Source organism: Stegastes partitus, unplaced genomic scaffold (genome assembly GCF_000690725.1).
Source record: "Stegastes partitus isolate 25-593 unplaced genomic scaffold, Stegastes_partitus-1.0.2 Scaffold254, whole genome shotgun sequence".
Classification (NCBI taxonomy): Eukaryota; Metazoa; Chordata; class Actinopteri; family Pomacentridae; genus Stegastes; species Stegastes partitus.
Window position 1 is genome coordinate 28,741 of NW_007577985.1, and position 11,869 is coordinate 40,609.

An 11,869-nucleotide genomic window follows, 5' to 3' on the forward strand; every position below is an offset into this window, starting at 1 on the left:
ATGAACACACAGCAGCGCCTGAGCCTCAGGGGGCAACGCAAAGTCACACACATCTAGAGAAAAAAAACAGCAGCAGCTTAGAGACGCGCAGACACAATATTGATGTTACATAATTGCAGCCAAACAGCGCCCGAAATGTTGTCTGTTAGCGTGCAAAGCGTTGTGTGTTTCCGGATTAGGGGCTCCCTCGGCTCTCCCGTCCTTTTTGTGTTTGTTACCTTTTATTTTTTTTCACAATTCCAGGAATGTTCGATGGGTAACATGTGAGCCATGATGTGAAGCCGCTGTCCTGTTGCTGCAAATCAGGGTGGAATGAAAATATAAAAGTTGCAGCGAGATGGAGGATTTTTCGAGTTTATTGCCAAACAGATCATGGTGAGTTATGAGCCCATGTGCTAGCTAAACGAGGCTTAGTGTCCTCCTGTTCCATCATGGCATTTTCATCCCCACTCGCAGCTTTCAGCCGTGTATTTAGGTCTTAAAACAGGGACATTGATTTCTGGTCCCATGCCACACGTTTCAATCGCTCCCTAAGCAGACATGAGTGCTCTTCCCCCCGACCAAAAGACCATGATGATAATCAGCGAACGACCCCAAAACAAAATCAATTTGCTCGAGTCCCCGCCCCTCCTTTTAAAAGCTATTAAGTCCTCCTTCCTTGAGATGCGCGAGTGCATTGACCTAAATCAAACGGTGGGTCTGCGTGGCTCTGAAACAGCCACTTAAGGAAGCTGCGGGTGCATATGTGCCCTAATCAGCCCAATCAAGACTTTACAGTGAGGTTAAGCCAAGACCCCCATGTGTTAATCCTTCACAACAATTCTGATCAGCATATGTTGGTAGAGCACTCAGCCTGACTGCATTAATCTATTAGCAATAAAGCCAAGATGAGGACGTGGGGTTAAATGCATCACTTGCACAGGTTCGATCCGGGTTTACCACATTGTCGGAGGATGATTCTTAGAGTTTCGGCAGGTTTGTGTGGAGTTTAATGGCAAAAAGTGATTTTGCAACATGCAAAAAAAGTTCTTTATCCTTTTAAGGTATATTCAAGGATCCAAATCCAACTTGATACTCTCTTAATAACCATCGTGATGCCCAAAATCACCACTTTGAAGCAGGTAGCCAACTTGGATAAAAAAAAAAAAACCCACATGGCCAAGGTTAGAGCTAACACGGTGTTACTACTACACCACCCGAAGTGTCCAATGATATTAAAGCAAAAACAACTAAGTCTTTTTTTTGTTTTTGTGTTTTTAACAGAATGAGACGTCCACCATTTGACTTTTGGCTTCCAAGCAATGTTGTGTAGCTTAAAAACGTGGTTCTGTTGCATGATTGTCCAGCCTCTTGTTGATATTCACATATATTTTGATGTTTGGATCTAGAATGTAGACGTGAATACGCTCCTACATCCATTGGTCCATCTATTTGAATATTCAATGACGATACAGCCAATAGATGACGAATCAATAGACCTGTATGGATACTCATCCATCCATCCAACCATGAATAGATGGAGAGACAGATGTCCACACATGGACACATGGAAAGAAATGGATAGCTAGATAATATACATCCATCTAAACCTATCCATCTATGTATTGATCTTTCAATAAATGACAGACACATAGCTAGATGTGTGGACATTCACAATCCTATATAGTACATAGATAGAACTGTACTGACTTCATTGCATTCAAAATGACTTTTCTATCAAGTGTCACAACAAAGTTTCTGTTCTCATCAACCCTGTTCATGGGGTAAGTCGCAGCATTTCGCTTCTGCAGTTTTTTTGGTGCAAGAGTTCAAGGTTCAAGGAACAAACTTTGAGTGTTTATTTGCAACAGAGATGTGCTTGTTGCTGGTGTAACTGTATGATGAACCGAACTCACATGTGTGTTAAGGTGTTTACCAAACCCAAAGTGTTGGGTTGTGCCCCGTTTTCGCTTTAATTCACACATATGTGGCTGATTTGTTGGTGTTTTAGGACAGGATCTGGCCTGAAAGTGTTTATTTTGGAATTCTTCAACAGCCTCCACTCTTGGATGTTGGGTATGTGTGCAGATTACAGCAGTCAGGTGTGTATTAGTGGTTCCACAGTGCGTCAACTCACCATTGAGTCCGTTGGGGATGCTCCTGTGGTGGTGCGGCGCCGACAGGTCATCCATGGACCTCCTCATGGTGGGACCCATCTTACTGTTCTCCGATGGCTTGTGTATGTGGTTGTGGTTGTGGTGATCCGGGCTGCCGGCGCTACCTGTGCTGGACGTGCTACTCCCGTCTCCAACATCCCTGACCGTGCCGGTGCCCCCGTTCAGGTTGGTCAAGCTGGACTGACTGTCTATGGAGCTCCTGGATCCTGCACCGTTCCTCTCCTCGTCCAGCATGAGGATGATCTCCTTCAGTTCAGAGTTCTCCCTCAACACCGTCTCCTGGTTGGCCTCCAGCTCCTTGAGCTTCATCATGTAGGTGCCCACCTCCTTCCACATGGCGCTGGCAGTGTATCGGCCGAAGCGTTGCCACTCCCGGGACAGCTTCTTGCCCTTCTGCCGGTCGTCGTCCAGGAAGCAGCAGAGCTCCCGGAGCTCATGGTTGTCATCCTGCAGCTTCTGGTTGATCTCCTTCAGGCTCCGGATTTCGTGCAGGTGCACCTGCAGCCTCCGGTTGATGTCTTTCATCATGTTGCCATGCTCGATCATCAAGTTCATTTTCTCGCTGTCAACCCTCCTTAATTTCCTGAGCAGCTCCTCTTTGCTGCAGCGCAGGAGCTCCTCGTCCGTCAGCTGGCTCAGGTCATCCTTCGGCCCCTCGGACGGATTTTTAGCCATGACTGTGTTTGGCTCCTAGTCTCAGTTCGTTTCTAAAGCGGCTTAAAATCAACTATGAAAACTCCTCTAACCCAACCTCAGCTGCGGGATCGTGTTAAAAGACGAATACATTGTCTGAAATCTGAAAGTATCGTTACGCGCAGCTCCTCAACAGGCCGATAAATGAAGAGGAAAATATTAATGTGATGCTATGGCAACCCGAGCATGAACTGAATGGCCCCCAAAGAAGAAAAAAAAAGCCTTTATGGATCTCGGAAACAACTCACATTCCGTCAATAGCGAACACACATGATTTGAAATCGATCAGCAGAGATTTTCAATCAGCTCCTGGTCCGGAGCGCCGAGTCCTGTCAGCAAAACGCAGCGCGTCCCATCGCAATGTGTGCCATCTTCTCTGGACATCACTCCATTCAAACGGCAGGAGCACAACAACACGGCTTCTTTTGAATTATTGAGCCAAAAAAGAAAAAAGAAAAAGCGAGTTTGGGAGAAAACGTGTTACCTTTCCAAGCCGACTTTCTCCACGAGCGCTGCGCTCTCGGACGCGTTTTGCCGTCAACAACGCTCCTCGGAGATAAAGCTCTTCACTGAGGTGCTGCTGGACGGAGGACTCGATCCTTTCCACCCAGCCAGCTCGGAATTATCCGCGGACCCCTCCTCCTCCTCGTCCAAGCACTCGGGTTTGAAATCATTCAAGAGGATTTGGTCCAAGACGGCCAATCAAGACGTGGGAGCGAAGTGGGCAGCAGGTAGATGAAAAGTGCGCTGGAGCCTCCGAGGCGCAGGCTCAGCCCTCTTAAAGGAACAGCGAGCAGCTCCGGGACTGCACAGGATCACTGAAAACACAAGGATATACAGGAAAACATCATGGAAACGCAACGCACTGTGGCTCTGGACACTTGTTTTTAAATATTTCAAAGTGAAATTAACACATGTATTAAATAAAATGATCTTTAAGAAATCCCTTTAAATTAAAAAAATGTTTTGTAAAACCCACTTAATACGGATTTTTGTCACTCTTGAAGCTCAAAAATGTTCCTGAGTAACTGGCTTTTTAAGAATTATTTTATTTTTAAAATGAAAAATAACCACTAATATATTGATAACAACCTTCTAATACAACATGATCATCACTTAATGAACTCGTTTTTATTACAAAGTGTGAAAATAAAACCTTTAAATAACGAATAAGGTCTTTGAAATGTGTTAATTCTTTTAAAAATGTAGTTTAAGCAGAGTTTAACAGGTGCTTTTGACATTCCTCAACAGGCTCACAGCGCCCCCATGTGGACACTATCAGTAACTACAAAACCATCATATCTGGTATATAAAATTTAACAGTAAATTATAATACTCTTCCTGGAAGTAATTAAAAAAACAACAACAACACTACTTCCCCTACTTTCTCATTTGTCTGATTAGGTTTTGATGGATGTATAGGTGTTTGCAGGAGGTTTTATGATATGAGATGGTACCATGTGTGCATTATATTGTTTGCAATAATAATATTATAACATGCTTTATTTATAGAAAGAAGTGTTTTACAAGGAAAACACATAATGAAAAAAAAAAAGGAATTAGAATTGATTAAATAAACGAAATAAAATAATTTAACTCAAGCAGTTTCTGGCCGTTTTGTTTTTTTTTTTTGTTTGTTTGTTTGTTTGTTTGTTTTGCCCCTGTTACATTTTTAGTCACCGTTGGCCCATCTTTTACTGCAATAAAAACTTCTGCACCTCATTGGAAACAGAACAACCGTGGATAGAAAAAGAGACAACTCAGCAATGTCTTGGTGTAGTGTGACAAAAATATATGTGATTTTTAAAAAAGAATATTAAATTAAATCAATATTTTTTTTTTTTTTTAAAGTTCATTTCTTTGATTATCTGTTTTTACACTTTCTGGCTCTGGTAAATCGTGTAATTTTGGCATTTGGAAAAAAAAAAGAAAGAAAAAAAGAAAAGAAAACATGCTGTTTAAACCTGCTGGTGTGTTTTAGGCTTCAGGGGATTAAACAAATACAACAATCACCATCTGTTGAGAAAAAGCCAACAGATAAATGTGCATCTTAGGAAGTTTCCACTGACTCTCAGAACAGCTCAGTCAGTGTCTCAGGTTTATAAAACCTCTGAAAACCCACCTGTACAAACTGGCATTCTTATATTTTATGTTTTCATGTTTTATGTTTTCCTTTTTTTTTTTTAAATTAATGTATTCTTTTTTCTATATATTTTAAGGCCTTTTAAAAAAATATATTTCATTGTTATTTTTTGAGGTCCTTTTTTCCGTACAGCACCTTGTAACTCAAGCTTCACAAGGTAAGTAAAGACTATTATCAGCCGGTTGATAATCAGAGGCAGAGGCTTGGTTACTTTTTGATAACGACCACACCCACAAATGTCAGTCTGTCCCTTTACCAACACAAAAAAAAAGAAAAGAAAAAAGAAAAAGAAAAAGTCAGTGCACAGCAAATGGATTCTTACACTGTTCTTTATTTGAATTTGTAAAAAAAACTAATCAGAATCCTTTTTACTGCCATTATGCATACGCTTCCATACACACAACAAAATTACAGTCAGACGTCATCTTTCAGCAAAAAAACCCACAAAAACTGTGATATTTAGTGTTTACACATTAGTGTCAAAGCGTAAAAAAGTTCAGTGGGCTCAGCAGTTGTGAAAAACATTGTAATTACACAGACCTCAAGGATAACTTTGAGCAAGATTAAATGTGCCACTGACATTGCATTCCCCTCAAAAAACAGTTTTCTTATATCTTTATCATTGTTAGAAAGCAGCATCAATGATCAGAATTACTTCCTATGAATGTAGTGTGTATTTAAATCAAACATGATGCTACTTTCTCTATAGATGATTTTAAAAGTGAACAGTAAAAGTCTTGCAGCACAAGAGGCTTCAGGCTGATGCAGGAGTACGAAGCTAAGCTGGTGTAAGCAACCCAACCACCCAGTTTCACCATATGCTCAATTAGTGTTTTTGTTTTTTCATCTGTTATGGTACTCCACGACCAGTTAATTTTTGTACTTTCTGTGACTAATAGTGCAAACGACTCCACTCTTTGGCCGGAGGGTGCCGGTGTCCAGGATGTCGAAGCTTTGTCCCGGGACGAGGGTGAAATCGTATCTCTGGAGCAGCTTGGCCATCACCACTTTGGCCTCCATCTGAAAACACGACAACGCCCATTGAGTTCATGCGTTTGTGTGTTGTGGGTCAGTGTGTTGTAATCTTGCCACACCCACCTGAGCAAAGTTCTGTCCCAGGCATGAGCGTGGTCCGAGGGCGAACGGATAGTAGCAGTAATAAGGTCTTGCAAAAGAAATGAGAGGGAATTTAAGATATTACATGCAACTCTGACTTCTTTATCTTCGACGACGATTAGGGGTGTAACATGATAGACTAAAATGTTATGTAAAAAGTGTACGCAGCTTACTTGGGAGCGTCTGGGTGAAATCTGTCAGGATCAAATGTCAGTGGGTCCTTGAAGAACTTTTCCATTCTCGAACTCACATAGGTGCTGAACTGAATTTTAGGAAAAAATCAATTTACATTGTGAATTGTTTGAAATCCTTCACAGGTAAACTAAAAAAAAGTTTTGTTAGCCACAATAATAAATCCACATGCCTAATATTTTACATGCAGATGTTTCTCCCGATCTGATCCCATTCATTTATTATTTAGCATTTGCCAATATCTAATACATGCATCCATTATCTATACATCACTTAATCCTCACTAGGGTCGTGGGGGGCTGGAGTCTATCCCAGCTGACTCAGGGTGAAGGCAGGAGACACCTGGACAGGTAACCAGTCTGTCACAGGGCTACACTTAGAGACAGACAACCAAGCACACTCACATTCACACCTACGGACAATTTAGAATCACCAATTAACCTCAACATGTTTTTGGACTGTGTGGGAGGAAGCCGGAGAACCCGGAGAGAACCCACGCTGCACGGGGAGAACATGCAAACTCCACACAGAAAGATCCCGGGTGTCCTCACCAGGATGTGAACCAGCGACCTCCTTGCTGCAAGGCAACGATGCTAACCACCGAGCCACATTGCAGCCCATATCTAATACAATTTTTGTGAATAGGTGGAGACTGTAACTTTCTAATACTGTGGTGACCAGTCCAGGTGGGCAGTTCTGTTACTACGGCGAGGTTAGCTAATAAAGGAGCACTGTGGTAAAGACTTCTATGAGGCTTACTGATCCCAGGCCAACAAACAAGTACATATTAAGATGGAATAAACTAGAACAGTGACGCGACATCCCAGTGAAACGTCTTTGTGTGACAACGGATATAAAATTGCTGCAATCAACCCCAATCTTGATTGCGCTGCCAGAACAGCTCAAAACTTGGACTTGATAAGACTCTGAAGGTGTCCTGTGAAATCAGGCACCAAGTCATTCGTAGTAGATTCTTTAAGATTTGAAATATGTGAAGTGGAGCCTCAACTGATATGTCCTGTTTTTTCCTAAAGGTGTTTGATTGGATTAAGATCTGAGGAATTTGGAGGCCAAGTCAACGCCTCGATCTCTTTGCCATGTTCCTCAAATCATCACTAAACACTGTTTTTTTTGTGTGTGTGGCTTTATCCCGCTAAAAGAGGCTATCAGGGAATATTGCCACCATAACAGTGTGTGTGTGGTCTGTAACAAAGTTTAGCTAAGCGGTGCATGTCAAAGGAGCATCCACGTGAATGCAGGATCCAAGGTTTCCCAGCAGAATTTGCTCAGAGCATTGCACTGTTTTTGCTGACTTGGCTTCTTCCCATAATGCATCTTGCTCCCACCTCTTCCCGAGGTAAACAACGCACACACAGCTGGCCGTCCACATGATGTAACAGAAAACGTGATTCATCAGAGAGGCTATTTTCTTCCATCTTAATTTATCTTATCTTAGTTGATCTTAACTTATCTTAGTTCATCTTATCTTATCTGAGTTTATCTTATCTTATCTGAGTTTATCTTATCTTAGTTTATCTTATCTTATTTTATCTTAGGACCTATCACTGGTGGACAGGACTTAGCATGGGCACTCTGACCGGTCTTCAACCCCATATACAGCAAACTGCAATGCACTATGTGTTCCAACACGTTTCAGCAATTTGTGCATCAGTAACTCATTCTGTGACCACACAGGCCAGCCTTCACTCCCAACATGGATCAATGAGGCTTGATTTTCCTTCTTTGGACCACTTTTGGTAACCGCTGCATACCAGAACAACCCACAAGATCTGCTGTTGTGAAGATGTTCTGACCCAGTCATCTTGGCGATCACGATTTGGCCCTTGTCAAAGTCACTTAAACTCTCACCCATCTTTCCTGCTTTCAAACATATCAACTTCAAGAACTGACTGTTCATTTGGTGCATAATATATTCCACATCCCATGACAGGTGTCTTTGAGATGAGATAGTTAATGTTATTTACGTCACATGTCAGTGGTTTTATTGTTGTGGCGATATTAAAACAGAAGTTCTCTCTCCGCTTTAGAGCTGCAAACATATAGAAAGCCAAAGACTCACTATGCAGATGAATCCTCCAGGTATGTAGATGCCGTCAATGATCATGTCTTCCACAATTTCGCGGGATGTTCCTGGAGCTGTCGGGTAAACTCTCAGAGTCTCCTTTAACACCTGGGACAAGGTAACAACATGAGGTACACCTGGAGTCAAACTAAAAAACTTAGATGAAGCACAGTGAAACAGCAGTACAGAGAGGAGGCAAATGAATGAACTTGTCATTCCTGACAGTGGAAGACTTGTTGGCTAATCAACGCTTAATCCATGAATGAAAATTAAGAGTAAAATTCACTGTTGACACCAAAAGAGTTTACATACCTGGTTGAGGTAGCCCAGTTTCCCCAGGTCATCATAGCTGATGTCCTGTTTCATCCCAACAACATCATCCACCTCCTTCCTCACTCTGAGAAATAAAAATACAACTTTAGAAACCGGTGTTCAGTAGCTATGTTGTGAATTGCTGTGCACTGCATTCGTGGTTCTTACTTCTCCAGTATATCAGGGTGTCTTGCAAGTTCCTGGATGCAGAAAGCCAGCTGATTGGCTGTTGTTTCTTGACCTAAAGTGATACAAATTTGGCAAAATTGAATTAAACATCTTAAAATGGAGAAACAACACACACTAAAGTGATTTTATTCTTTATCTCTAAAAACAAAACAAAAAATGCCTTGAACGACTGGTTCACATGAAAACCCAATGAAATGTGACGATCAACAGTACATCAAAGCAGAAACAAGAAAGACTCACCAGCAATGAAGAACGTCACAAAATTGTCCAACATAAACTCCTCATCCTCTTTAGTCATGCTTTCCTCTGAAATAATAAGAAATTGGAAATGTAAACTCATTGTAGCTGATGTCCCCCCGTCATATCTTCATTACATGTAGTTAAGATGGAACCTTTAGGAACAAACAGCTGCATAGCTAAGTGTGAAACTCACTCCAATATAGCATTTATCTACATTATGCATCTGCTCTTTAAACGTATTAGCATTAAGAAGTAATGATGCACATTAGCCCGTTTCAGATATGCATTCCTTTCTGTTAGTCTGGCGGTACCTGAAATTGCAACTCTAATGAAAACAGATACCAGCAGGCCATATCATTTAGACCAGTGGTTCCCAAACTGGGAGCTGGGACCCCCATGTGCATCCCAAGATAATTTCAGGAGGTCGCCAGATCATTGTCCAAAAATAAATAAATAAATAAAGCCTATATTTTTCAAATAAATGTGTATTAGGGCTGTCAAAATTAACAGTGTATACTTCTTCCCACTCCTTTTATTCAAACTTGTTAATATTATGATTTGATTATGTGATATTATTATTATTTTTTTCTCTTTTTAAAATAATTTTCTTTCATTTTTATATATTTTTTTCCCTCTCATTTGTTCGAAATAAATTCAATTCATTCATTCATTTAAAAGAAAATGAATGTGTTAATGTAAATAGATTAATCTGTGGAGTTAACGCATTAATTTTTAACACATTAATACATGAACAACAAAGTTATTACTCATACATATTAAAAATTAAAATTGGGGGGGTCACGAACACAAACTTATGTTATCTTGGGGGTCGTGGCTCCAAAAGTTTGAGAACCACTGATTTAGACTCACCAATAATAAATGTGATTGGGGTTTTCAAAAAACGTTTAGAAGTTTAGTTTGTTGCTTCCAGCTGTCTGTAGGCGTCGTTCCTCTGAGTGTATTGCATACGAGCAGCAACAGACAGCAGCAGTGACTTCAATAAATACTTAGAATGATAAATTATCCCTGACATGGAGACAAGATCTATCAGGATCTAACAGCAAACTGTGTTTCTTCACTTCAGACATTTGAGCCGTCATACACAGATCCACTGTTGCAGTCACATCATTTGTCACAGAGCAGATTTAGCTTTAGTCTTTTGTTTTTGGTGCATTATTACACATTATGCCTCTTGATACACTGTTCAATCCCACAGTTATAAACACACTGTGGCTCTCTCTGTTGCTGTTGTGGGTATGTCAGAATGAATCGAAGTAACATAAAAACGACCTATGTCTGAATGCCATCACTTAAACATCCCATGTCAGAAAAGGGCTCTACTGAAAAAATGTGGCTCTGTGTATCTGTTACTCTCTTTGTCATACTAGCCCTACAACGCAGTCATTTAAAACGTCTGCCTTGTCTTGTCATACAGATACTGAAACAATCCTCTAATCACATCTGAACTTGAGGGTTTGCAACCTTTGCCAGCGGTTTTGATGATTTGCGTGAGAATGTCCTTGGGGACTTCATCTCCGTTGTGCATCGCAGTCTTTCTTTCGTGGATCCACAGAGCTCCAGTTTTGCGCAGCAGGCGGCACGCTTCCCTCACTTCATTAATGAATGTCCAGTTCTTTGGCTTGTACTAAAATTGCAGATTAGGGATTGTAAAACATCATGCTGACAACATGACTTTCATGCTCCATATTAATGAACGCTGTGGCGCTACCTGAAACATAGCGTCTCTGATATTGTACATCATCCCTTTCAGACATGTCTCGATGGCTTTGGGGAAAGGTGAACTCTGCTGCAGGAGGTTTAAATCCACACCAAAGGCAACCTGGAAGTTAGAAAATAAACAAAAAGTGCAAATATATGAGCTAACTTAGGTACAACATAAACAGAACTTTGGTGTTCAGCTGCTGCTATCGACACATGTATGAAAAATGCGTGTGCTGTAGAGGAAGCAGAGGATGCTGTAAAACTGACTATGGAACAATACCTTAGCAATAACATCCAGGGTAACACAATTGACAAGCTGGAGCATGTTGGCCTCTGTTTTACTATCAGCGACTTCTGAAAGTTTCTCCATCAGTTTCTCTGCCCTCTCATTGAAGGTTCCCATCAGACCTCTCAAATACCTGGAAGTGATCATAGTTATAGAGAGAACAAACCAGGAAAGCCTCACAGAAACTCTGTAATGTTGCCAAGAAGAAACTGAGGAAAAGCTTCCCACAATCTGAACAGGACCAGGAATGATTAAGCACATACTTCCTTAAGTCTTTTTGGAATAACGAGGTAACTCACAAGCTGCTGAACGCGGGGTCCATGATCCGGCGTTGTTTATACCACTGCCCATGATCCCGTGCCGTTACCAAGCCATCGCCCAGGAACCTTGAAGAGACACAGAAAACAAGATACATTCGTAAAGGGTTTGACATCACAAAACAGTGCTGTCACTTCGGAAGCCCAACAGATGACTGTATCACAAAGTACACATCCTCCTCCTTGGTACATTTCTTACAAGTTCAGCTTGAGAACATGGTGCACTGAAATGTACACTGTATGTGAAATAAAGAAACTCTAAATTACCTTTGGCCAAACAGATTGAAGAGCCTATCGTGGAGGAACTTATCTTTAGAGTACTTTGGAGACATCAGGACTTCCTGAAACCAGAACAATGAAAACATTGAAAGACAAGAAGTTTAGATGCAAGTATTATCAAGAATATTCCAAAAAGGGCAG

General features: G+C 41.1%; 2 protein-coding genes across 2 annotated transcripts in view; both read right to left on the reverse strand.

The window, feature by feature from the left end:
• Positions 1 to 2,042: 2,042 nt before the first annotated feature.
• Positions 2,043 to 3,673, reverse strand: ccdc85cb (coiled-coil domain containing 85C, b; the record flags this gene model as incomplete). Its single annotated transcript, XM_008281995.1, has 1 exon — positions 2,043 to 3,673. A coding segment is annotated over exon 1 (789 nt), but the record flags the coding sequence as incomplete, so codon positions are not given.
• A 1,630-nt stretch (positions 3,674 to 5,303) lies between these two features.
• The window catches only part of cyp46a1.2 (cytochrome P450, family 46, subfamily A, polypeptide 1, tandem duplicate 2), an 8,858-nt gene continuing 2,292 nt past the window's right edge, over positions 5,304 to 11,869 (reverse strand). The window contains exons 4-15 of the mRNA XM_008281991.1: positions 11,717 to 11,790; positions 11,432 to 11,518; positions 11,127 to 11,265; positions 10,854 to 10,964; positions 10,607 to 10,769; positions 9,125 to 9,190; positions 8,864 to 8,936; positions 8,696 to 8,780; positions 8,381 to 8,491; positions 6,282 to 6,370; positions 6,091 to 6,157; positions 5,304 to 6,012 (exon numbers count right to left, since the gene is read on the reverse strand). Coding sequence (XP_008280213.1) covers positions 5,863 to 6,012; positions 6,091 to 6,157; positions 6,282 to 6,370; positions 8,381 to 8,491; positions 8,696 to 8,780; positions 8,864 to 8,936; positions 9,125 to 9,190; positions 10,607 to 10,769; positions 10,854 to 10,964; positions 11,127 to 11,265; positions 11,432 to 11,518; positions 11,717 to 11,790 — 1,215 coding nt within the window. The 3' untranslated portion in view covers positions 5,304 to 5,862. The remainder of the gene's footprint in view (positions 6,013 to 6,090; positions 6,158 to 6,281; positions 6,371 to 8,380; positions 8,492 to 8,695; positions 8,781 to 8,863; positions 8,937 to 9,124; positions 9,191 to 10,606; positions 10,770 to 10,853; positions 10,965 to 11,126; positions 11,266 to 11,431; positions 11,519 to 11,716; positions 11,791 to 11,869) is intronic.